This window comes from Chiloscyllium plagiosum, unplaced genomic scaffold (assembly GCF_037043375.1).
Source record: "Chiloscyllium plagiosum isolate Xiang-an unplaced genomic scaffold, Cpla_swu_hap1 HiC_scaffold_24, whole genome shotgun sequence".
In the NCBI taxonomy this organism is placed as follows: Eukaryota; Metazoa; Chordata; class Chondrichthyes; order Orectolobiformes; family Hemiscylliidae; genus Chiloscyllium; species Chiloscyllium plagiosum.
The window spans coordinates 61,653,095-61,679,638 of NW_028270162.1; the positions used below are offsets into that span (position 1 = coordinate 61,653,095).

General features: G+C 44.2%; 1 protein-coding gene across 1 annotated transcript in view; it reads left to right on the plus strand.

The window, feature by feature from the left end:
- mmp11a (matrix metallopeptidase 11a) overlaps nt 1-26,544 on the plus strand; it is a 102,643-nt gene that overhangs the window by 41,745 nt on the left and 34,354 nt on the right. Inside the window, exons 2-5 of the mRNA XM_043716177.2 lie at nt 5,740-6,002; nt 10,501-10,644; nt 21,892-22,025; nt 23,070-23,311. Of these exons, the coding sequence (XP_043572112.1) occupies nt 5,740-6,002; nt 10,501-10,644; nt 21,892-22,025; nt 23,070-23,311 (783 nt within the window). The remainder of the gene's footprint in view (nt 1-5,739; nt 6,003-10,500; nt 10,645-21,891; nt 22,026-23,069; nt 23,312-26,544) is intronic.

A 26,544-nucleotide genomic window follows, 5' to 3' on the forward strand; every position in this document is an offset into this window, starting at 1 on the left:
AAATTGTGATTTCAGAAACACTTTTCTGATAAGATTAAATCAAGATGGAACAAAAGGTCAGCAAATTTCTAGCATTAACTGTTGAAACATTAAAAAGTAGAAGCTAATATTATCTCACTCCTCAAATTGAGGGTATAGAGACAGACTAGCAAGCTGCATAATGTTTGTTATTTGGAGATGCCGGTGTTGGACTGGAGTGTACAAAGTTAAAAATCACACAACATCAGGTTGTGGTCCAGCAGGTTTGGTTGGGGGCACACTGGCTTTTGGGGCGACGCTCCATCAGGTGGTACCACCTGGTGGGGGAGCATCGCTCTGGGGGCTGGTGTGCTTCCAGTTAAACCTGTTGGACTGTAGCCTGGTGTTGTGATTTTTAACTTAGATGTTTGTTGGTTAAGAAGAGAAAAGAATCTTGAGGTAATGAAGAAGGAAATCTCTTGACATTGGAGCTAAAAGCTGAGCTTTGAAGGAATGAGGACTTTCGTTACAACAGGTTCTGTAAATGTGCAATATTCTGATTTTAAACAAGGTATTTCATCCTATGCCAAAGAAACAATTCCCTTGCATGGTTAAAGGATACAGACTTCTCAGGGAACTGAAAATTGGCTAAAGCACAAGTGATATTGAATGGGATAGGATTAGATTAGATTACTCCGTGTGGAAACAGGCCCTTCGGCCCAACAAGTCCACACCGACCCGCCGAAGCGCAACCCACCCATTCCCCTACATTTACCCCTTTACCTAACACTACGGGCAATTTAGCATGGCCAATTCACCTAACCTGCACATCTTTGGACTGTGGGAGGAAACCGGAGCACCCGGAGGAAACCCACGCAGACACGGGGAGAACGTGCAAACTCCACACAGACTGTCGCCTGAGTCGGGAATTGAACCCAGGTCTCTGGCGCTGTGAGGCAGCAGTGCTAACCACTGTGCCACCGTGCCGCCATAGGAGTCAGTGCTGAATATACAAATCATTTGGAATTGGGGCCATTAACAAAGTTGTGTAAGTTTGAAGATGGCAGGGTTGAAACACCTGAGAATGGGCAAAATAAATATAAAGATGTGAAGATAAAAGGTGGCTGAAGAGCAGCTAATTGTATTTAATGTAGACAAAGGCAAAGTACTATGTAGGAAAACCAACAGTGGGAATGTGACCTTTATAGCTCTAGGCTACAGGATACACCATAAGCAACGGATTTGGGAATATTAGTGCATAGATCACTGAAACCAGCAGTGTCAGCAATGAGGGATGATGATATCTCGAGAGGGGCAGAGAGAAAGGGCACAAATGCTTGCATAGTAATTGTTCTTCACATGCACCTGGATTATTGGCTCCAGCTGGGATTTTTCTGATCCCCTGAGTGATTTAGGAGAGTAAGCTGTCCATCAAATGCTCAACATTAATCAAGTTTTTTCTAATTTGCCTGCTTACTTTGATATAAACTGCTGCAGGGAAAAGCCTTTAGCCATCATTCAAAACCACTATTTCACCATGGTTTCCTTTTTTGTATGAAATATTGATCTTTCTTTGAGAATGGTTGGTTTTTAATGTGTTGGAATGCACTGCAAGATCACACAAACAGCAATGTGGTAATGCCAAGATAAACTGATGGTGATCAAAGGATAATAACTGGCCAGGACAGAGAGGATAACTCCCACTCTTTCAAATACTGTTGTGGGATCCTTTGTATCCCTTTCAAAGAAACGAATAATCTTGCACTTGTTATTTTCAATAATTTGGGAAAAATGAACAGCAACTGGATATAAAATACCGTCAAACTGGTACTTGGGATGTTGGTCTGATGCCAATGTCCTTTGTACAGATGATTTATAGTTACCAGGAAAGGTCAACTTTCTCCTTCATTGTTTGCATTATATTCTGCTCTCAAAAGCTAAGATCACAAGTGTATCAGTAGTTTCAGAGGCAAAGTTCCTAAATATGTTGGCACTCAACAAACCAAGATTTTTCTGGCTCAAGGGCATTGCAGAAAGGAAGATTAGAACATGTAGCCCCATGGATTTTCCATGCGGCATTTTGTTGGAACCTCAATCAACCTTTTCTTTTGCAATAATTCTCTCACAGGTTCTCCCAATAACCCCCTATTAATATTCACGTAACCATTTCTCTCTCCTGCAATATGAGGAAACTCCCCTTTTCTGTAACACTGCACCTTTACATTTGTGTCATCCCTTTGCTGAGGTAGTTGATCAAAACTGAAACACTGGCCACACAAATCTGCAACGGATTGGGAGGATATTACATTCCTGCAAGGAATGGGCTGAAGGCAGGAGCAGGATCTCTCCCAACACTTCATTTGCCAATAATGGTTATAGACCCTAGCGTTACTGGAACCCAGGCAAGTCTCTAATATATGCTTGAAATGAAGGCATCTAATATGCACATTTAATTATACATGCACATTATTTAGATTGATAAATTCTTGATGTCACAAGGAATTAAGGGCTACGGGGAGAACGCGGGTAAGTGGAGTTGAAATGCCCATCAGCCATGATTAAATGGCGGAGTGGACTCGATGGGCCGAATGGCCTTACTTCCACTCCTATGTCTTATGGTCTTGTACAACATTCCAGGGGTTATCATTGAATTAAACCATCCACATAAATACTGTGGCTTTGAGAGCTGTTCAGAGGCTTAGAATATTGCAGCAAGTAACTCACCACCTGACTCCCAAAAGACTATCCACCATCTGAAAGTTAGGCGTGTGATGGGATACTCTCCATTTGCCTGGATGAGTGCAGCTCTAACAGCAGTTACGGTGTTTGACATGATCAGGACAAAGCAGTCTGCTAGGTTAGTACCTCATCTACCTCCCGAACCTTTTACTCCCTTCACCAACATGCAGTGGTTGCAGTGTTTCAGTAACTCAAGAGTCCTGAGACAGCACCTTTCAAACCCATGACCTCTACCAGCAAGAAGAACAAGTTCAGTAGATACGTGTGAACACCATCACCTGCCAGTTCCTCTCTAAGTCACACTGCATCCTGACTTGGGAGTATAACACCACTCCTTCACCTGTTGGGTCAAAATCCCTCCATAACTGCATTTTGTGTTATCTCACTAACATCAGAGTTCTGAAAGGTAGATTAGATTAGATTCCCTACAGTGTGAAACAGGCCCTTCGACCCAACAAGTCCACACCGACCCTCCGAAGAGCAACCCACTCAGACCCATTCCCTTACATTCACCCCTGACTAATGCAACTACCTCTATAGGCAATTTAGCACGGTCAATTCACCTAACTTGCACATCTTTGGACTGTGGGAGGAAACCCACGCAGACACTGGGAGAATATGCAAACTCCTCACAGTCGCCCAAGGTGAGAACTGAACCTGGGTTTCTGGCACTGTGAGGCAGCAGTGCTGACCACTGAGCCACCGTGCCACCCCATCATACCACCTCTTTCAAGGGCAATTAGGATCAGGCATTAAATTCTGGCCCCACAACACCTACGTCCTATGAAGGAATGAAACTCAAATCAGCCTGAAATAAAAATTGTGTATAAAACCTTTTCATAGTTAAGGAGATGAGACCATCTAGTTTTGATCAGCTAACTAAAGAACAGAATTAAACCAGTAGCCTTTCCTGACCATCTGAACCACACTGAACAATGCAGCAGGCATCCTGAAGGACTTTAGCATTTATCAGTGAGATAGCAGTGTGAGTCAGTGCCAATTTATGCTGGCTCCTGTTGAACAAAGCTTTTGGATGTTAAGAACACCTGGGGACTTGCGTGCTTTAATTCTAAATAAATAACTTATACCGTTGAAACTGATGAGGGGGGAAAACCCCATCAAATGTGCACTTTGAAGACTGAGTGTAAAGATTGTGGAGTCTCCTGCCCTGACTTCTCTGGTACGGAGTATTTTGCCATCAGCATTTTTACAATCCATTACTGCACATGATGATGAAATGCAAACCACAATGTCTGAAGGAGATGATTAAATCCCTTTTAACTTGCCCAAACCTAATGAAACCTGTTCGTCCCAAAGGAAGCTTTGTATGTTCTGCCTGGGAGTCATTAATTCACAGTACTGCTCTCCCACATGGTCACTGAAATGGCTCTGACTCATCTTTCTGTTTATATCTGCAATGAATCACTGCAGTCAGAGGTTCAGTGTCTGTTGAGCCAAAACACTAACATGTGACACAGCACCCAAACAACCAAGGAACAGGAGAAGCTAACTGACTGAACCCAGCTCGGGGGAATGTGAAAATCTCTCTCAGTTCCAACTTTTCTGAAGGAAATGCAGATTGACATTGCTACTTTGTTGTTAATTGAATGCTTTTTGAAAAGGAACGGGAACTGGAACACTTCACACTCGATTCTTAGCAGTGTCACTCAATTCAAGTGGTTGATCAAAATCCCAAATCCAACCTTGGTCAATTGATTACAGAAGGATCTTGGGGTTTAAGACCATAGCTCCCTGACAGTGGCCACGCAAGTAGATGGGGTGGAATAGACGGTATATGGCATGCTAGCCTTTATTGGTCGGGGAATTGAGTACAGGAGTCAGGATGTCATGTTGCAATTTATAAGACTTTGCTTAGGCCACACTTAATTAAGAATATTGCGTTCAATTCTGGTCACCACATTACAGGAAGGATATGGAGGCTTTGGAGAGGGTGCAGAAGAGGTTTACCAGGATGCTGCCTGAATTAGAGGGTATGAGCTATAAGGAGAGACCATAGAACATAGAACTGAACAGCACAGAAATGGGCCCTCCGGCCCACTATGTTATGCCAACATGACGCCAAATTAAACAAATCCTTTCTGCCTGCCCTTAGTCGATATCTCTCCATTCCATGCATATGCATATGCTTAAAAGGCCCTATTACATCTGACTCAACCACTACCCCCTGGCAGCGCATTCCAGGCTACTACCACTCTCTGTATAAAACTTGCCCCTCACATCTCCTTTGAACTCTTTTCCCCCCCCCCACCGCCACCTTAAATGCATGCCCCTAGTTTTAGACATTTCAAATCTGGGAAAAAGATTCTGACCGTCAACTCTCTCTATGCATCTCATAATTTTATAGACGTCTAACAAGTCTCCCCTCAGCCTCTGCTGCTCCAGAGAAAACAACCTGAGGGTGCAACAGAGGCTTACCAGGATGCTGTCTATATTAGAGGGAATGAGTTATAAGGAAAGGCTAGAAAAACTCATTGTTTTCTCTGTAGTGGCAGAGGCTGAGGGGAGACTTGATAGAAGTCTATAAATGAAATGTGTAGATAGGGCTGATGGTCAGAATCTTTTTCCTGGAGTTGAAATGAGGGGCAAGATTTATATAGACAGTAGTAGGCGTCTGGACCGCACTGCCAGTGCTGGTGGTTGAGGCAGATATGATAAGGGCATTTAAGGGACTTTTAGATAAGCAAGGAATGGAGGGATATGGACCAAGGGCAGGCAGAAGGGATTAATTTATTTGACATGTTCAGCACAACACTGTGGGCCGATGGGCCCGTTCGTGTGCTGTACCGTTCTATGTCTTATGTCCTAGTGATTGCAACAAGGTCAGCCAGCCTGCAAAGTAAGGACAGCTCCATACCACCCATCATCCAGATAAAGCAATCCAAACTTTGAAGGCTAGCTGACCTCATTTCAATCACTACAAGAATGATCTCTGTTTCTCCATTTAATTAAAATCTGTTGCTTTCCATAAATGTTGTTCTTTTTCATGAAATCAAACTAATTCTCCGTTCCTGAACATTCCAGGGCTGGAGTCATGAACTGAGTCTCCCCAGTCAGAAGGAGAGGCCTGGGAGATGGCACTTACAGTCCCATCACAAGGATCTATTGCAACCAACTGAACATGCTTTTCATAACAGTGCTGGGGCTACCTCAGCATTCCTTAATCCTCGCCGCTGTGGTGTTCCTGATCTACCATCTGGGAAAAATATCCAACATGGCTCCTCAAAAAGGAAACGACGCTTTGTGCTGGCAGGAGGACGGTGGAACAAAACTGACCTAACATATAAGTAGGAGATTACTCTCTATAGAATTACCCAGGATCATACTGTACCCAGTGATGTAGATAGGTTTGCTCTATGTTAACCCATGTAATGTATGCCATGAACAGTGGATGTTTAGTCCAATATTTTGTAGTTTACATACTGACTATCGTATTTACATTGTGTCTGTGTGATATTGTAGCAATCTGGGTTCTGTGCTCCCTGAGATTACATTGCATACATATAGCTGCCCAAACACCGACACATCGAGTGAAGACCATTCAGTAACCTTTTTATATTAGAATGTTGAATGTTGTGATATCATGTAACTTAAAGGTACAGTGCCTGTGTGGTCAGGAACCTATGCCATAATACAACATACTGACCATCCCAAGGGGACTCTACCAGGGATTGGACCTTGTCCATCCTGTTTCCTATCACTTTGCCAATTTCCTGTCCATTTTGCTACTGTTCCCTTTTATTCCATGAGCTATAACATTTTGCTCTCAAGTCTGTGTAGCTTTGTATCAAAGTTAAAAATCACACAACACCAGGTAAAAGTCTAGCAGGTTTATTTGGAAGCACTAGCTTTCAGAGCACTGCTCCTTCATCAGGTGAAGGAGCAGCGCTGTGAAAGCTAGTGCCTCCAAATAAGCCTATTGGACTATAACTTGGTTTTGTGTGATTTTTAACTTTGTCCACCCCAGTCCAACACCGGCTCCCCCACATCATAGCTTTGTATCAGATGTCTTCTGGAAGTCCATGTCCATCAGATTAACAACATTGTGCACCTCATCCTTCTCCGCTACCCCATCAAATAACTCCATGTTAATTAAATATGACTTTCCTTTAGAAATCAATGCTAGCCGTATTTACTTGCAGTTGTCCATGTCGCTATTTAATTCTGTTCTTGATCATAATTTGTAGAAACTTCTCCACCACCAAGGTTTATCTAAGGTCTGTAGTTGCATGGCCTATTAGAATCCCTACAGTGTGGAAACAGGCCATTTGGCCCAACAAGTGCACACTGACACTCAGAGTAACCCACCAAAGCCCATTCCTCTACTGTATTACTCTACATTTACTCCTGACTAATGCATCTAACGTACATATCCCTGAATACTTTGGGCGATTTTATCATGACCAATTCACATCACCTGCACATCTTTGGATTGTGGGAGGAAACTGGAGCACCCGGAGGAAACCCATGCAGACACAGGGAGAATGTGCAAACTCAGTCACCTGAGGCGGGAATTGAATCCAACTCCCTGGGGCTGTGAGGCAGCAGTGCTAATCATTGAGCCTCTGTGCCACTTATTGGTCTTGCCGTTGCCTCCACAATTTCCAGCCTTTCTTCCTTCAGTAGCTTTAGATGCATCTTATCCAATCCCAGTGCTTTGTCACTTCTAAATATGGATAGCCTATGTAATACCTCCTTATCGATTGTTAAACCTTCAGGAGTCTTAACTGCTTCCTCATTCACCATTCACCAGTGCTTTCTTCCTTTGTAAAGACAATACCTGTATTCATTTAACACCCCAGTTATGCCTCTTTCTGCCATGTGTAATTCCCTACTTTGGCCCCAAATCAGCCACACTCCTCCACTTACTCCCTTTTTTACTATGTGTTTGCTTAAAAGAGACATTTAGATTATTTTTTATTGGCTGCCACTCTCTTTTCTTACTCCCTTTTTGCTTCATTAATTTGCTATTTTACTTCCTGACTGAACTTACTATATTTGGCCTGATTCTCGGTTGTATTATCTTATCTGACACTTGATACTTCTATTTTTCCTTCACCTTAATCTGTATCTCTTTTGTCATCCACAGGACTCTGGGGTGCTTTGCTTTATCTTTGCCCTTTATGGAAAATATATCTTGATTGTCCAAAGCTAAAAGGCAGCCCATTATCCAGTTATAGTTTTTCCTGCCATCCTTTGATTCAGTCTATCTGGGTCAGATCCATTCTTGGTCCATTGAAGTTGGCTTTCCCCTGTTAACTATTCTTACTCTGGAATGTTCTTTAATCTGTTCCATAGTCTGCCTAAACCTTTTATGGGGATGGTGATTACTGATTCCCCCATAGCCTATCCATCATCTACAAGGTACAAGTCAGGAATATGTTGGGATACTCCCCATTTGCCTGGATGTGTGCAATTCCAATAACACTCTAAATTCAAGATTATCCAGGACAAAGGGACCATCTTGATGGGGATCACATTTCACATCTTCAACATTCACTCCCTTCACCACTTGGCACAATAGCACAGATGCACTGCAGTAACTCACCAAACCTCCTGCAGTAGCACCTTTTAAACACCACAACTACTGCCATTTTCAAGGGTAACTCCGGATGGACAATTAATGCTGGACCAGCCAGCAATGCCCACACCCTGAGAAGAATATTTTGAGTCTTCTAGAGTCAATGTTGAGTTCAAAAACTTTAGGCCAACTGCTCTCTTCCATTCTTTTCTTTTCTTTTCTTTACTTGTTTGTTTTTCACCTATTTTTGCTTTCAGATAACATGTCTTTCTATTTTTGTTCCTATCCTGCATTTCCTGAGCATCCCGTATTCAGGAATATTTAGCACCCAGTTTCCTCAAGCCAGATCTGTTATTTCCACAACATGATATTTCCGCAGAGTAATCTCTGCCCATAATTCCCCAATTCTAAGTACAGTATCACATTCCCTAAATTCACATAAATGCACAGTAATCCTGATTAGACTTTATTCCTTTCTCCCTTACTATTTCCTACTCTAGTTTTATTTATCTCTTCTGGTAGTGTTGCACCTTGCTATTCTGCTCTGATGTTATTTTCTTCCCCATACCCTACAAAGTTTAAATTCACCCCAGTAACACCAGCAGCTAGCCCTGCAGGAAGTTCTATTTAGCTGTGGCACTTTGGCTTTTAAAATTGAGATAGTTATTGGCCCTAACAAAGCTACAAATTGATGATCTGCCTTTATGTTTTTGTTGAGTTGATTGGGAGATCCTGAATATATCTCTAATAGCATCCTGGAAATATTCAGTGCTGAGGGCAGTGGTCGCTTTCAAAGCTATTCGATATACAGTGCCATCATGCAACCAGTTTTCCTGTAGGAGACAGGATGTAACTGCCATCTTATTAGCAGCATCCAGAAACACGGCTGTCAGCAATCCAAGAGATGGAGTGTTGGCTTGTACTTCCAGCTGGGTACTGTCTCTGAGTTATCCTTTTTATTGCACCCTCTCTGATTACCAATTCTAGGCCCCAGCATGGTGACTGTGTTGTTGCAAATGATCAACCTAGCTCCTGTTCCCTGATCCCCCTCTGCCCAAAAGCAAGTTCCACCCTGACCCTCGTCTCAATATCTTCATAATGCAGAAATGAATCTCTTGCCAAGGCAAAGCCTTTCCCACTGGAGGGAGTCATAGTTATATACAATAGGAACAGCCCTTCAGCCCACCATTAAACACCAAACTACATTAATTTCATTTACCTGCACTTGGGCCATAGCCTACTATGCCCTTGCATTTTAAGTGCTCATCCAGGTGCTCCTTAAATGTTGCGAGAGTACACTCCTCCACCAATTTGTCAGGTAGTAAATTCCATATTTCTGCCATCCTCTGGGTGAATTTCTTGTTCTCCCTAACCCTTACTCCTTACTTTAAACTTATGCCCTCTGGTCTCAGACACATCTGCCATGGGGAAAAGATCCTCATGAGCCACCCTATCTGCCCTTCTCATATTTTTGTATACCTCAAGCAGAATCCCTCACCCCCAAGCTTCCTGTGCTGCAAGGATTTTTCCTCTCAGTCCAATAGTGTGGTGACCAGAATTGCACAGAGAACCTCTTAAAGGTAAGAAAGCAGCTCTGTCATTCATGGCTCTAATAGAATAATAATTGCTGTATTCATCACTCTCTACCTGACTTCCCAAAGAGTTCCATTAACTACAATTCTATTCATGCTGTTGGTTCAATGATAAATTTCAGAAAGCTCAGGAAACCTGTGGATCCATGTTCTCTGGAGCTTCTATTTGTGTCTGACCAGCTTGTTGTACAGTGCAGTGTCTTTACGACTACCACAGAACCATCTTTGCACATGTTGTGAAGAGCACATTGCTTGTGTGCTGTGTGCCTGTTTGTTCTCCACATGGGGATTTCCCAATCAGAGAGAAAGTTGCTGCATATTCATTGTTAGATTTGAACAAGCTTTAAAATATTGTTGAAACTGATTAATGAATAAACAGTGTTTAAATTACTAACCAACCTCCCCTGGAGTTGACGTATAGCTGCTAAATGAGGGCAGGTTCAGCACAGGCCCAGACCTGCCAATCTATTTTGGTGAACTTAATCTCCCACCACCACCACTTACAGAAAGACTGTTATCCCTGGTTAAAATTTCATCGAACGCGCCTAGGGGGTTTGTCAATGTTGACAGCTCCTGAAGTGTTGATCTATACAAAGCAGCAAGGTTGCTGCACATCTGACTGAACCCCTCGCTCTCTCAGAATAAACTATCACAGGTTTCTTTTTTTTCTAGAATAGTGCGATTTCCTTGGCAACTCAACCAAGTAAAAGTAAGACAAGCTATTGCTGAAGCAGTGAGAGTGTGGAGTGATGTGACTCCCTTGACATTTACCGAGGTACAAGACACCAGTGCTGATATTATCATTGAGTTTACACGGTAAGAGTCACTGAGGATGGAGAGAGAACCCTCTGTTCAACAGCCACAATCGAAATGCAGTCGGTGAAGATATTTAGTTGATAGCAGGTCCAGAACAGTCCTAACCTGGACTCGGTACCAGTGTGAGATGACAGGCCATCATGGAGGCTGTTTGAGAAGGCATTGCCTTCATGGTATTATCACCAGACTATTAATCCAGAAACTCAGCTAATATTGTGGGGACCTGGTTCAGATACCATCGTGGCAGATGGTGGAATTCAAATTCAACAAAGAATCTGGAATTAAGCATCTAATGATGACCATGAAGCTATTATGGATAAAGAGTGGAGCTAGAAATAGCACAGCAGGTCAAGCAGCGTCAGACGAGAAGGTGACTCAATGTTTCAGGTCAGAACCTTTCATCAGGACTGGGGGAGGGGAAGGGGGTTCCAAATAAATAGAGGGAGGGAGAAGGGACTGTGGGAAAGATGGGTGGGATGGTGATAGATTGATGCAGGTAGCTGTGATTGGTCAGTGGGAAGGGTGGAGTGGATGGGCGGGGAAGAAGATGGACAGGTAGAGTCAGGTTAAGAGGGCAGAGTGGAGAGGGGGGAACTAGACCTAGTATGAGGTTGGGGGGGCCGGTGTGTGGGGAGATTTGGAAGCTGGTGAATTCTATGTTAAGGCTGTATGGTTGTAAGCTCCTGAGGCAGAAGATAAGGTGTTCTTTCTCCAGTTTGCATGAGGCAACCATCCAGAGACTGAGCGCAAACTCAGGAACTGGTTCAGGGGACATTTATGGTCCATATGCTCCATTTCAACTCCCCCCTCCCGCTGCTGCAATGACATGTCCATCCTGCCCCCTTCCCCCCCGACACCCTGGTCAACACAAGGCCACACACACTGGAGGAAGAACACCTCATGTTCCGCCTAGGGAGCTTACAACCATATAGCCTTCCCACAGAATTCACCAGCATCCTAACCTTCCCACCCCCCACCTCATTCCAGCCCTCTCTCTCCACCCCTACCTTAACCTAACCCTATTGTCCATCTTCCTTCCCACTTATCTGCTGGACCCTTCCTACTGATCAATCACAGCCACCTCCTACCTGCATCCACTTAGCACAATCCCATCCACCTTTCCCTAGCCCCACCCCCTACCTCTATTTCTCAGCCCCCTTCCCCTCCCCCAGTTCTGATGAAAGATTCTGATCTGTAATGTTGAGTCCCCTTCTCCTCTGATGTTGCTTGACCTGCTGTGCTTTTTCCAGCTCAATTCATTCTGACTTTCCAGCATCTGCAGTCCTCACCATCTCCATGAACTCCATTACCTGTATTGTCAATTGTTGGGAAAAATTCATCTGGTTGCCTAATATCCTTTAGGGAAGGAAATCTGTCATCTTTACCTTGTCTGGCTTACATGTGCTGACTCTGAACTGCCCTCTGGCCAATAGAGATGGGTAATAAATGCTGGCCTAGCCAGAGATGGCCACACCCCATGAGTGAATACAGCAAATGACCAAGTGCTGGGAGGCAGCTTTCTAACTGGGCCCAGCAAAGTGGAAAATTGCTGTGCAGATTCGCACTGACCATGTGCATTTGCCATCGTTACTTGGAATTTGAGATTTTCTTTCCGACAAAAGTGAATATAAAATACTTGCCTCGTGAATTGGCAGAGCGAAGGCTGAATATGGGTGGAAACGGGCACTGGGGACTGCTGGCTAAGTGAACTAATATTTTCGGGCAGTTGCTAAAACTGAAAGAGTATATATGTAGTGTTTCCCACCCGTCCTCCTCTTCTAACCAAAAAAAGAGACTCTGTATGGAGGGTTGGTAAAGTAAGGCTTTTTTCAAATGCCATTTAGAGCACAGGGGATGGCCAATGCATGCTCTTCTTGCAGGATATTGAAGGTAAGGGTTACCATTAGTGTCCCTACTGACATCACCTGCGAGAAGTGCACCCAACTCCAGCTCCTCACAGACCGTGTTAGGGAACTGGAACCGGATGAACTTCAGATCATTCGGGAGACTGAGGGGCTGATTGAGCGAAGTTACAAGGTCTGCGCCGAAATGGGTCGCGCCAAATCGGCCGCGCCGAATCGCTCACTCCAAAGTGGCTGCGCCGAATGGTCCTACACCCCCTGTGGCCGTTCCCCTCAATAATAAGTATACCGCTTTGGATATTGTTAGGGGGTACAATCTACCAGGGAAAGGCCACAGTGGTCAGGTTTGGGGCACTGAGCCTGGCTCTGTGTCTCAGAAGGGAAGGGGGGAGAATAGGAGAGTGATCGTGATAGGAGATTCAATGGTTAGAGGAACAGACAGGAGATTCTGTAGTTGTGAACAAGACTCCTGGATGGTATGTTGCCTTCTGGGTGTCAAAGTCAGCAATGTCTCAGATCAAGTCTGCTGGATTCTTAAGGGCGAGGTACAGAAGTCATGGTCCACATCGGTACCAATGACATAGCTAGGAAAAGGGATGACGACCTGAAAAGTGAATATAGAGAGTTAGCTTGGAAACTAAAAGGCAGGCCAAGCAGAGCATAATCTCCGGGTATTACTGGTGCACGGGCTAGTGAGGCTAGGAACAGAAAGCGAGTGCAGCTGAACATGTGGCTGCAGAGCTGGTGTAGGAGGGAGGGCTTCAGATATGTGGATCATTGGGACACCTTCTGGGGAAGATGGGACCTGTACAAAGAGGACAGGTTGCACCTGAACTGGAGAGATACCAATATCTTGGATGGGAGGTTTGCTAGAGTTCTTTGAGAGGGTTTAAACTAGTTTGGCAGGGGGATGGGAACTAGAACTACGGATCAGAGGATGGAGTAGCTGGTGAACAGTGTGCAGAGAATCTGTGAGGAAGGATAGACAGTTACAGTCAGTGTGCCTATTTTAACACAAAAGGTGTCGGGAATAAGGGTGATGAACTTAGAGAATGGATCAGTACTTGGAGCTACGATGTTGTGCCCATTACGAAGACTTGGATATCACATGGGCAGGAATGGTTGTTGGATGTTCCAGGGTTTAGATATTTCAAATAGAATAGGGAGGGAGGCAAAATAAGTGGGGGATTGGTATTGCTAATCAGGGATGGTATCACAGCTGCAACAAGGGAGGTCATCGAAAAGGGTTTGTCTACAGAGTCAGTAAGGGTGGAAGTCAGAAATAGGAAAGGATCAGTCACTTTATTGGGAGTTTTCTATAGAACCCCGCCCCCAACAACAACAGAGACGTGGAGGAGCAGATTGGGAGGCAGAGTTTGGAAATGTGCAGAAGGAGCAGGGTTGTTGTCATGGGTGACTTGAACTTGCTTAGTGAAAATTGTTTGGAAAGAGCAGATTTTGTTAGGTGTTCAGGAAGAATTCCTGACTCAATATGTAAATAGGCTGACTGGAGGGGTGGCCATATTGGTTTGGTGCATGGCAACGAACCAGGTCTGGTTTCAAATCTCTGTGGGAGACCATTTCGGTGATCGTGATCACAACTCCCTGACCTTTACTACAGTCACAGAGAGGGATCAGAGCAGGTGGTATGGGAAAGTATTTAATTGGGAGGTGTTCTCAGGGAAATGCACAACAGAAATGTGGAGGTTGTTTAGGGAGCACTTGCTGCGAATGTTGGGTAGGTTTGTCCCACTGATTCAAGGAAGGGATGGTAGGGTGAAGGAAACTTGCATGACAAGAGTTGTGCAGTGTCAAGAGGAAGAAGGAAGCTTGCTTAAAGTTGAGCAAGCAAGGGTCAGAGGGCTCTAGAGGTTTATAAGGTAACTGGGAATGTACTGAAGAAGAGACTTAGGAGAGATAGAAGGGGGCATGAAAAAGCCATGGTGGGTAGGATTAAGGAAAATCCCAAGGCGTTCTACACTTATGTGAGAAACAAGAGGATGGCCAGAATGAAGGTAGGGATGATAAGGGTTAGTGGAGGCGACTTGTGCCTGGAGTAAGAGGAGGTAGGGAAGGTCCTTAATGAATACTTTGCTTCAATATTCACTAGTGAGAAGTACCTTGTCATTTGTGAGGAGAGCATGAAACAGGCTGATATGCCCGTGGGCCAGACAGGATATACCCTAGGTTATGACAGGAAGTGAGGGAAGAGATTGCCGCTCCTTTGGCGATGATCTTTGCGTCCTTACTGTCCACTAGAGAAATACCAGTTGATTGAGGGTGGCAAGTGCTATTATCTTGTTCAGGGTAACCCTGGGAATTACAGGTGAGTCAGTCTTATGTCTGTGGTGGGCAAAGTATTGGAGATGATTCTGAGATACAGTATTTAAGATTTTTGGAAAAGTATAGTTTGCTAACAGATAGCATGGCCTAGTGAGGGGCAGATCTTGCCTCACAAGTGTTGTTGAATTCTTTGAGGATGTGACCAAACATATTGATGAAGGTAAAGCACTGGATGTGGTGTATATGAATTTTAGCAAGGCTTATTCAGAACATAAGGAGGCATAGAATGAAGGAAAAATTGGCTGTCTAGACACAGAATTGGTTGGCCCATAGAAGACAGAGGATGATAGTAGATGGAAAGTATTCAACCTGGAATTCGGTGACCAGTGGTGTTCTGCAGGGATCTGTTCTGAGACCTCTGCTCTGTGATTTTTATAAAGGGATGATGAAGTGAAAGGGTGGGTTAGTAAGTTTGCTGATGACACGCAGATTGATGGAGTTGTGGATAGTGTGGAGAACTGTTGTAGATTGCAACGGGATATTTGACAGGATGCAGAGCTGGGCTGATAAGTGGCAGATGGAGTTCAACCTGGCCAGGTGTGAAGAGATTCATTTTGGAAGGTCGAATTTGAATGTAGATTACAGTGTTAAAGGCAGGATTCTTGACAGTATCGAGAAATAGAGGGATCTTGGGGTCCACATCCATAGATCCCTCAAAGTTGCCACCCAATTTGATAGGGTTGTTAAGAAGGCATATGGTGTGTTGACTTAGATTAGCAGGGGGATTGAATTTAAAAGCCGCGAAGTTATGCTGCAGCTGTACAAACTCCTGGTTAGGCCACACTTGGAATATTGTGTTCAGTTTTGGTCTCCTCATTATAAAAAGTATGTGGAAGCTTTAGAGAGTATGCAGAGGAGATTTACCAGGATGCTGCCCGGACTGGAGGGCATGTCTTATGAAGAAAGGTTGAGGGAGCTAGGGCTTTTCTTTTTGGAGCAAAGAAGGATGAGAGGTGACTTGATAGAGGTGTACTAGATGTTGAGAGGCCTAGATAGAGTGAATAGCCAGAGACTTTTTCCCAGGGCGGAAATGTCTATCACATGGGGGCATTATTTTAAGGTGATTGGAGGAAGTTTTGAGGGGAGATGTCAGAGGTAGGTTCTTTAGACAGAGGGTGGTGGGTGCATGGAATGCACTGCCAGCAGGGACATTGGACCAACTCTTGGATAGGCACATGGATGATAGTAAAATGAAAGGTTTGTGGGTTAGTTTGATCTTAGAATAGGATAAAAGTTCAGCACAACGTTGAGGGCCAAAGGGACTGCACTGTACTGTTCTATGTTCTCGGGGGGGGGGGGGGGGTAGAGTAGCAGGAATGATGTAAGCAAGCAATGGCAGACATTTTAGGGAGGTAATTTATGACTTGCAGCAAAAATCAGGAGGAAAGATTGAGAGGGACAAACCAACTATGGCTAACCAAGGAAGTTGAGGAGAGTATTAAGTTGAAAGAAAAGCCTTCAAGGAGGCCCAAGTCATGATAGCCCTGAAGACTGGGATAAATTCAGAATCCAGGAAAGGACAACTAAAATAAAGAGAAATTATGACACATATTAGCAAGATATATAAAAACATATAAGAGCTTCTTTAAATATATAAAAAGGAAGAGAGAGGTTGAGGTGATCATAGGCCCCTTGGAAAATGAATCTGGGGAATTGGTTATGATTAGGTTAGATTCCGTACAGTGTGGACACAGGCCATTTGGCCCAACAAGTCCACACCTCTGAAGAGTAACCCACCCAGCCCCATTCCCCTGTATTTACCCCAACTAATGCACCTAACACTATGGGTAATTTAGCATGGCCAATTTATGTGGCCTGCATATCTTTGGATTGTGGGAGGAAATCCACACTGACACAAGGAGAATGTGCAAACTCCACACAGACAGTCGTCCAAGACAGGAATTGAACCTAGGTCCCTGGTGCTGTGAGGTAGCAGTGCTAACCACTGGGCCACTGTGGGGAATGAGGAAATGGCACAGCAGTTAAACAGATAGTTTGCATCAGTCTTAATGGGGGAAGATACTTTGAGGATCCCATTAATACTGAAGAATTTGGCAGCGGAATGGGATCCGGACTTGTAGTCCAGCAAGTAGGCTAGCTGTTTATCAGGATGTCCAAGAATGTAGGGAGGCTGTGAAGAAGGTAGCACTGACAGGGAATACTTGCGGACACAGAGATGGGTTCAAGTGCGTATACTTCAACGCAAGGAGTATCAGAAATAAGGTCGGTGAACTTAAGGCGTGGATCGGTACCTGGGACTACGATGTTGTGGCCATCACGGAAACGTGGATAGAAGAGGGACAGGAATGGTTGTTGGAGGTTCCTGTTTACAGCTGTTTCAGTAGGATTAGGGAGGGTGGTAAAAAAGGAGGGGGGGTGGCGTTGCTAATTAGAAATGGTATAACGGCTGCAGAAAGGCAGTTCGAGGGGGATCGGCCTTTGGAGGTAGTATGGGCTGAAGTCAGAAATAGGAAAGGTGCAGTCACCTTGTTGGGTGTTTACTATAGGCCCCCCAATAGCAGCAGAGATGTGGAGAAACAGATTGGGAAACAGATTTTGGAAAGGTGCAGAAGCCACAGGGTAGTAGTCATGGGCGATTTCAACTTCCCAAATATTGATTGGAAGCTCTTTAAATCAAGTAGATTGGATGGGGCGGTGTTTGTGCAGTGTGTCCAGGAAGCTTTTCTAACTCAGTATGTAGATTGTCCGACCAAAGGGGAGGCCATTTTGGATTTGGTACTCGGTAATGAACCGGGACAAGTGATGGGCTTGTTAGTGGGTGAACATTTTGGTGATGGTGACCACAATTCTGTGACTTTCACCTTGGTTATGGAGAGAGATAGGTGCGTGCAACAGGGTAGGTTTTACAACTGGGGGAAGGCTAATTACGATGCTGTAAGACAGGATCTGAGGAGCATAAGTTGGGAGCATAGGCTGTCAGGGAAGGATGCCGTGGAAATGTGGAACTTTTTCAAGGAACAGATACGACGTGTCCTTGATATGTATGTACCTGTCAGGCAGGAAAGAAATGATCGTGTGAGGGAACCTTGGTTGATGAGGGAGGTTGAATGTCTTGTAAAGAGGAAGAAGGAGGCTTACATAAGGTTGAGGAAACAGGGTTCAGACAGAGCAGTGGAGGGATACAGGATAGCCAGAAGGGACCTGAAGAAAAGGATTAGGAGAGCTAAGAGAGGGCATGAAAAATCTTTGGCGGATAGGATCAAGGATAACCCAAAGGCATTTTATGCGTATGTGAGAAACATGAGAATGACGAGAACGAGGGTAGGTCCAATCAAGGACAGTAGTGGGAGACTGTGTATTGAGTCAGAAGAGATAGGAGAGGTCTTGAATGAGTACTTTTCTTCAGTATTTACGAATGAGAGGGACCGTATTGTTGAAGAGGAGAGTGTGAAACGGACTGGTAAGCTAGAGGAGATACTTGTTAGGAAGGAAGATGTGTTGGACATTTTGAACAACTTGAGGATAGACAAGTCCCCCGGGCCTGATGGGATATATCCTAGGATTATGTGGGAAGCAAGAGAGGAAATTGCAGTACCGTTGGCAATGATCTTTTCATCTTCACTGTCAATGGGGGTGATACCAGGGGACTGGAGAGTGGCGAATGTTGTGCCCCTGTTCAAAAAAGGGAATAGGGATAACCCCAGGAATTACAGGCCGGTTAGTCTTACTTCGGTGGTAGGTAAAGTAATGGAAAGGGTACTAAGGGATAGGATCTATTAGGGACAGCCAGCACGGATTTGTGAAGTGTAGGTCTTGCCTTACAAGTCTTATTGAATTCTTTGAAGAGGTGACCAAGCATGTGGATGACGGTAGAGCAGTGGATGTAGTGTACATGGATTTTAGTAAGGCATTTGATAAGGTTCCCCATGGTAGGCTTATGCGGAAAGTCAGGAGACATGGGATAGAGGGAAATTTGGCCAATTGGATAGAAAACTGGCTAACCGGTCGAAGTCAGAGTGGTGGTAGATGGTAGATATTCAGCCTGGCGGCCAGTTACAAGTGGAGTTCCGCAGGGATCAATTCTGGGTCCTCTGCTGTTCGTAATTTTTATTAATGACTTGGAAGAGGGAGTCGAAGGGTGGGTCAGTAAATTTGCAGATGATACGAAGATTGGTGGAGTTGTGGATAGTGAGGAGGGCTGTTGTCGGCTGCAAAGGGACTTGGATATGATGCAGAGCTGGGCTGAGGAGTGGCAGATGGAGTTCAACCCTGCCAAGTGTGAGGTTGTCCATTTTGGAAAGACAAATAAGAATGCGGAATACAGGGTTAACGGTAGGGTTCTTAGTGAGGTGGAGGAACAGAGGGATCTTGGGGTCTATGTTCATAGATCTTTGAAAGTTGCCACTCAGGTGGATAGAGCTTGTAAGAAGGCCTATGGTGTATTAGCGTTCATTAGCAGAGGGATTGAATTCAAGAGTCGTGAGGTGATGTTGCAGCTGTACAGGACCTTGGTTAGGCCACATTTGGAGTACTGTGTGCAGTTCTGGTTGCCTCACTTTAGGAAAGATGTGGAAGCTTTGGAGAGGGTGCAGAGAAGATTTACCAGGATGTTGCCTGGAATGGAGAATAGGTCGTACGAGGATAGGTTGAGAGTGCTAGGCCTTTTCTCGTTGGAACGGCGAAGGTGAGGGGTGACTTGATAGAGGTTTATAAGATGATCAGAGGAATAGATAGAGTAGACAGTCAGAAACTTTTTCCCCAGGTACAACAGAGTGTTACAAGGGGACATAAATTTAAGGTGAAGGATGGAAGGTATAGGGGAGATGTCAGGGGTGGGTTCTTTACCCAGAGAGTGGTGGGGGCATGGAATGCACTGCCTGTGGGAGTGGTAGAGTCAGAATCTTTGGTGACCTTTAAGCGGCAATTGGATAGGTACATGGATGGGTGCTTAAGCTAGGACAAATGTTCGGCACAACATTATGGGCCGAAGGGCCTGTTCTGTGCTGTATTGTTCTATGTTCTATGTTCTAATTAGCAAGTTTTGAGAAGATTTGTAGCTCTGGTTGAGGTTCTGGATGTAGGTTTGCTCGCTGAGCTGGAAGGTTCATTTCTAGATATTTCATCAGCCTACTAGGTAACATCTTCAGAATACTGAAGAATGCGGATAAGAAATTAAGTACCATCACCATCACTAAAGAAATAGTATTAGATAAGTTAATCGGTGTAAAGGCAGATAAGTCCTCTGGCCCTGATAACTTGCATTCTAGGATCCTGAAAGAAGTAGCTACAGAGATGGTGGATGCCTTGGTTGTAATTTTCAAAATTTCTTGAATTCTGGAGAAGTACCAGAGGATTGGAAAAAGCCAATGTGACACCTCTATTCATAAAGGGACGGAGGCAAAATGCAGGTAACAATAGGTTGGTTAGCCTAACATCTATTGTTGAAAAAATGTTTGAATCAATTATTAAGAAAGTAAAAGCAGAATATTTAGAAAAAACTAAATCAGCATGACTGCATTAAAGGGAAATTGTGTCTGATGAATTTGAGAGTTTTTCATGGAAGTCTCAAGTAGAGTGAATAGAGGGGGAACCAGTATTTGGACTTCAAGAATGCATTTCACAAGGTACCTCTCAAAAGGTTAAGTCATAAGAGCCCATAGTGTTGAAAGTAGTATATTGGCATTGGTAGAGAATTGGCTCATGGATAGGAATCAGCAAGTGGGTATAAGGGGTTCTTTTTCAGGTTGGGTGACCTGGGTTCCACTGGGATCAGGGATGGGACCACAACTGTTTACAATATATATGAAAGTCTTGGAGGAAGTGAATGTACAGGAGCCAAATTTGTCAATAACACCATGTGGAAAAGTGAGAGAGATAAAAACAGTTTACAGGGAGATTGATATGTTAAGTGATTGGGCAAAAAGTTGGCAAATGGAGTATAATATGGGAAAGTGTGAAGTTGTTCATTCTAGAAGGGTGAACAAAAGAAGAAAAAGTTCCTATTTCTTCTGATCTTATGGGTTCCCAAGGATGGTTACTGTTCAAAGCATTCATTGCCCGATCAAGGGACCTCTAATGTGAGAAAGGAGTTGCCCACTGAAAGCCCTGTTGACTATTTCCTCTTCTCACCCCCTAAGAATCATTTCCCACCATCTATCCCCTGTGCTGACTGTCTCTTCAATCTCAGCTCTCAGATGGGTGTCATACCAGCAGCAGCCAACACCTGAGGGTGCTGCTGAGTACAGAAGAGCTGACTGATTAACTCCTGGGGAGATGACCTCAGAGTTCTGGGGGGCATTCTCTTGGAGACTGGCAGATGTTCCACTGCAAGCCTGTTAATACCCAAAATGCAGCAGACCTCCTCAAAAAAGGTCAGTGCAGAATCTCCAGTCAAAACCCCAGTTACCTCCACACGATTCCACCCTGTTGGCCTTTTCAGAAGGGTATGTTTGTTGCGGTGTTGAGTTTTGAGACGAAAAGATCTGCAACACAGTAAAGGGCCCTTTGAGTCCTTGTTCCATGGTTCACAGGACCACTGCCAGTTAAAAACAACCACCAAACTGTTCTAATCCCACTTTCCAGCACTTGGCCCCCCAGCCTTATGTCTTGGCAGCACAAGTGCACATCTAATTACTATTTAAATATACGAGGATTCTGACCTTTCCAACCCTTACAGGCAGTGAGTTCAAGATTACCATCACTCTCCAGATGAAAAACCTTCCTCACATCCCCTCTAAACTTCCTGCCCTTACCTTAAATAGCACCATAAGACATAGGAGCAGAATAGACCATCCAGCCCATCGAGTTTGCTCTGCCATTCAATCATGGCTGATAAGTTTCTCAACCCCATTCTCCCACTTTCGCCCCATAACCCTAGACCCCCTTGACAATCTAAAACCTATCTATCTCCATCTTCAATGTATGGTTCCCACTGTCAATGCTGAACCGTAAACCGATTGTAATGTTTTCACGCCAAGGAATACTTTTCTCAGTGATTCAGCCAGTTTCTAAGGATATCACTTTCTGTTGAAAAGCAACTTGTCAGCTTCTGAATTTAAGTGATTTTTTTGTCACATTTCAGGTACTGGCATGGAGATAACTTGCCATTTGATGGTCCTGGAGGGGTGCTAGCCCATGCTTTCTACCCTCAAACCCCTCGGGCTGGGAATATTCACTTTGACTATGATGAACTGTGGACCACTGACAGCAACAAGGGTAAGTGGCAGCAGACATCATGTTAGTCACCCTGGCTGACCTTGAGATGAGAGGCGGGCAATTTCCTGGGTATAAATGCCAGTGATGCCTGCATGCCATAAATCACATTTGGATCATCAAAAGAGTTGGGGGGGTCCAACCACCCACTCCTTCTGTGTCCTTTTCTTATATCCTGCTATCCACCTCAACTAATACTGCCAGGAAATTCAAACCAGTAAGAGGAATGAAGATGTGCAGCATGAGTTCAGCAGGAAACAAGAGAGGAAGTCAGAACCCTGAGAGGTGCTTTCCCCTGGAAGGGGAAGACGTCTGTACCTCACCATGCCTGCTCTAAACCAGAAACCAACCGATTGGTTACTGGCAGCTCAAGGCCTACTCCTTACAGCAGGGTCTACAAAATAGAGTTTACATTCTGTTACTGTGGGCTCAAAGGCTAGAGGTATACCAACAACTCATAGGGTGACCTGTCTGCTGCCAAGCCCACCACCACAATTGTACTCATGGTAGGAGTGGCATTGGGAACGAGTGGAACAGTTGAGGCTGTCAGATAAAAAAAATCCATTCTCATTGAAGAGCCCCATTCTTGATACTGGTGAGATTGGACTGGTAGCAAGAAATGCCTACAACCTTCACCTACCCCCTGCCCCCAAAACCCTCCCAACATCCTGATCCTACAGGGCCTACCAGCTTTGCACCGTAGGGGACTCTGACCCTGCTAGGCTGGTTCCAGTGCAGCTCTTGTCTTCTTTGACCTGGGTGCTCTTCTATTCCAATGACCAGCTCAGGGTGGGTTTCCCATACCTATCATATATTCCTGTCTACACACACAGTTTCACCCATGGGAACAGGAGACAGCAGCCTGCAACATCCAGTCTGATTATTTGGATAAGCTTTCTGTTTTGGATTGGATATTATGCAGATAAACTGGATATCGGGTAATGATACGAGCAAGTTTGGCCTTTAGGAGAGGCAGTGGTAAAATGTCCATGCTATATTATTGGGCACCAGCCCATGGTGACAATATTGTCTCTGTTTTGTGAACAGGTACAGATCTCCTTCAAGTAGCAGCTCATGAATTTGGCCATGCACTTGGACTGCAACACTCTAAAGTCCCAAAATCCTTGATGTCGCCTTATTATACTTTCCGCTATCCACTGAGTCTGGCCGAGGATGACAGACAAGGGATCCAGTACTTATATGGCAGCTCTCATGGCTATGGAGTTGAACACCCAGACAGGAACACGGAAACCAATGAATTACCCAGGGTTGACTATCATGGAAAGGAGGTACGGTGACCAGAAAGCTTACAAGAGATAGACTGTAGGGACAGCAGGAGGTCATTCAACTCTTTCAGCATGTTCCACCATTTCATTACATGGATGATCTGTACCTCAACTCCAATTGTTCTATATCTCATTGAAATCCTTACCAACAAAATCTTATCTATGTCCATGCAGGAAGCTCCAATTGTCTCCCAAAGCCACTACTCTTAAGGGAGTGAGTTCCAGGTTTGATTAGGCCTTTGCACTTGCTAATTTCACTCCTCAAATCTAATTTTTCCTGGACTCTTCCACCACAGGCAGGAATTTTGTTCCACTTTTATTATCCTCTTAAATATACCAAGATTTGAGACTTTGAAATAAATAAAAGGGGGTTCAAATTTTTAACTCTGCCTCAGTGGTCAGCATGATTTCCCCTGCTTTCTGGCTTGAACTTCACTGAAGGCTTGTTTTCCATGCAGGGAGGGTTTTGTGCTGAGCTTCCAGGAACAAACTGGGGAAAATTCCAAGCTACAAATACAGAGCCCATCATCATTCCCCACCCCCCAGGCAGCCAAATGTAAAATGTCCAGCCGTGGGTTATGATACTGATCAGCCTTTCCCTGAAAGCACTGGCTGTGCCAATAGAGGTGCCACATTAATCAACTGGAAAACACATCAGGCATTCAATTCCAATATATCCACCACCAGCCCACTTGATACCCCAACCATTAGAGCCAACACTTTTATTGACATCTCAATCCAAATATGAAAGTAATAATGCTCAATCGGGTTGTACATGTGACAGAGAGAAAAGAAAATGCTTAGTATTCTGCCCATTTGATCCAAGCTGAGCAACTACAGGGATCTCTTCCACAGAAGTGTGAATGCCGAGGCTCAGTTGGATGAAGAATGTCACAGACTGGTTCCCCAGAATCACAGAATTATTACAGAACAGAAAGAGGCCATTTGACCCATTGTGCCTGCACCAGATCTTCAAACAAGCATCATTAGCTAATGTCAAGCTCCTGCTGTATCCCCATTTTCCTGGGCACTGTCCCTACCTAAACAATCATCCAAGTGCCTCAATGGAAGCTGCTTCGACCACAATTCCAGGCAATGCATTCCATATGGAGAAAGTGAGGATTGCAGATGCTGGAGGTCAGAGTCGAGAGTGTAGTGCTGGAAAAGCACAGCAGGTCAGGCGGCTTCCTAGGAGCAGGAGAATCAGGGAATCCTGATGAAGGGCTTATGCCCGAAACGTCGATACTCCTGCTCCTCGGATGCTGCCTGACTTGCTGTGCTTTTCCAGCACTACACTCTCAACAGTGCATTCCATATCCTAATTACTCAATGTGTGAGAGCTTTACTTATCACATTTTCCTCACCACTTTTAAATCTATGCTTTCTCATTGTTGTTTCCTTTTTATGAATATGGCTAGCCAGCCAGCTTGTGATTTTGAAAACCTTGATCAAATCTTCTCTCCAAGGAGGACTGTCCCAATTTCTTCAATCTGTTCTTACAATTGAAATTTCTCATTCTCAACACCATTCTCGTAAATCGCACTGCACTCTCTTCAAAGCATTCACATCTTTCCTCTAATATGGTGCCCACAACTGTGCTTAATACTCCAGCTGAAGTCTGACAAGGGTCTTATATAAGTTCAACATCACCTACTTTTTGTCCTAATTTTAAAAAGGCCAAGCACACTATATGCTTCATTTACTGCTCTTTCCATCTCCCCTGACACTTTGAATGATCTGTACATACCCAGGTTCCTCTGTTCCTGCACCCCTATTTTACATTGTCTTTCAATGTTCTTTACACCTAAGTACATCACCTCACACTTCTCTACATTCAACCCCATCTGTCACCTATCAACTCACTCTACCCAAATTGTCAATGTCCTCTTGGAATTCCACACTACCCTCCTCACAGTTTACGATTTGTCCAAATTTAGTGTCATCTGTAAACTTTGAAATTGTCCCCTGAACATCAAGATCCAGGTTATTAATATATATCAGGAAAACAAGGGTGCCCTGGTGAAGTCCATGCTATAAACCTTCCTTCAGCCCAGAAAATATCCACTGATAATTACTCTGTTTGGTATCACTCAGCCTATTTTGTATCCACATTGCTACTTCCCATTTTTATACCATGACCTATAACTTTCCTCACAGGTTTGTTATATGGCACTGTATCAAACCTCTTCTGGATACCATGTGTAACACATGAACATTGAGCCTTTCTGTTACCTCTTCAAAAAAGCTCCAGCGAGTTAATTTAACACAATGTTTCTCTTTTTAGAATTTAATGCTGATTGTTCCTAATCAACCCAACTTTTCCCATGTGGTTACTAATTCTATCCTGAATAATTGTTTCTACAATCTTGCCCACCACTGAAGTTAAACTGATTGGTCCAAGGAGTGGATGTGTGAGGATGGTGCAGGATGGATAAGTGTGGCACCATGATAACAGACCTTCTGGCAGATGCAGCTCCTGGAAGGACTGGATAAGATATTTAAACAGAAAAGACACAAAAACAGAGTTTGCTAAAGAAACTCAGCACGTCTAGCAGTATCTGTGGAGAGAAAATAGAGTTATCATTTCAAGTCCAGTGACCCTTGTGAGGAAAGACATTGGGAACTAAGGGATCAGCTTGTGACTGATATGTTCAGAGTTGAGCTGTTGATCTGGAAATTTGTGGTCCGTTTCTAGCTGTGATTGTAGCTAAGGCATCATTTGTGCTCATCCTACTCTTCACAGGCACTGGTACACCAGCGATCAACACTGTTCAAAGAAACAGCATGATTCTAATATCAGTCCATATTAGCACAAAAATTTATAATCTGTACACATCCCAATGTTGATGAGCCTTAACTCCAGTGTGATCCAATCTTCTCTGAACAAACTGGGGTGTGTTTGCCTCCATGCCGTTGGATAAAGAACTCGGAAGAGAAAATCATCCAGATTCCTGCCTCTATTCACTATCCATGCTTAGAAAGGATTGATGACTGTCTTTAGTATGACTGCGGGAGCCCATTGATGGGATAGCCCAAGAACTGTTACTGCTGAGTTTCATTCGTCAAACAATGACACTGTCATCCCACCACAGATTTGCACCTTCAGGAGAGAAACAAAACGTTCTCAAAATAGGGCAACCCTGAGGAGGCCAGTGCATTCTGCTCTTTAGGATGGTAATGAGCTGCCTTTCTGAACCTGTTATAATCCTAGATCAGACTGAAAAGTTAATATTATA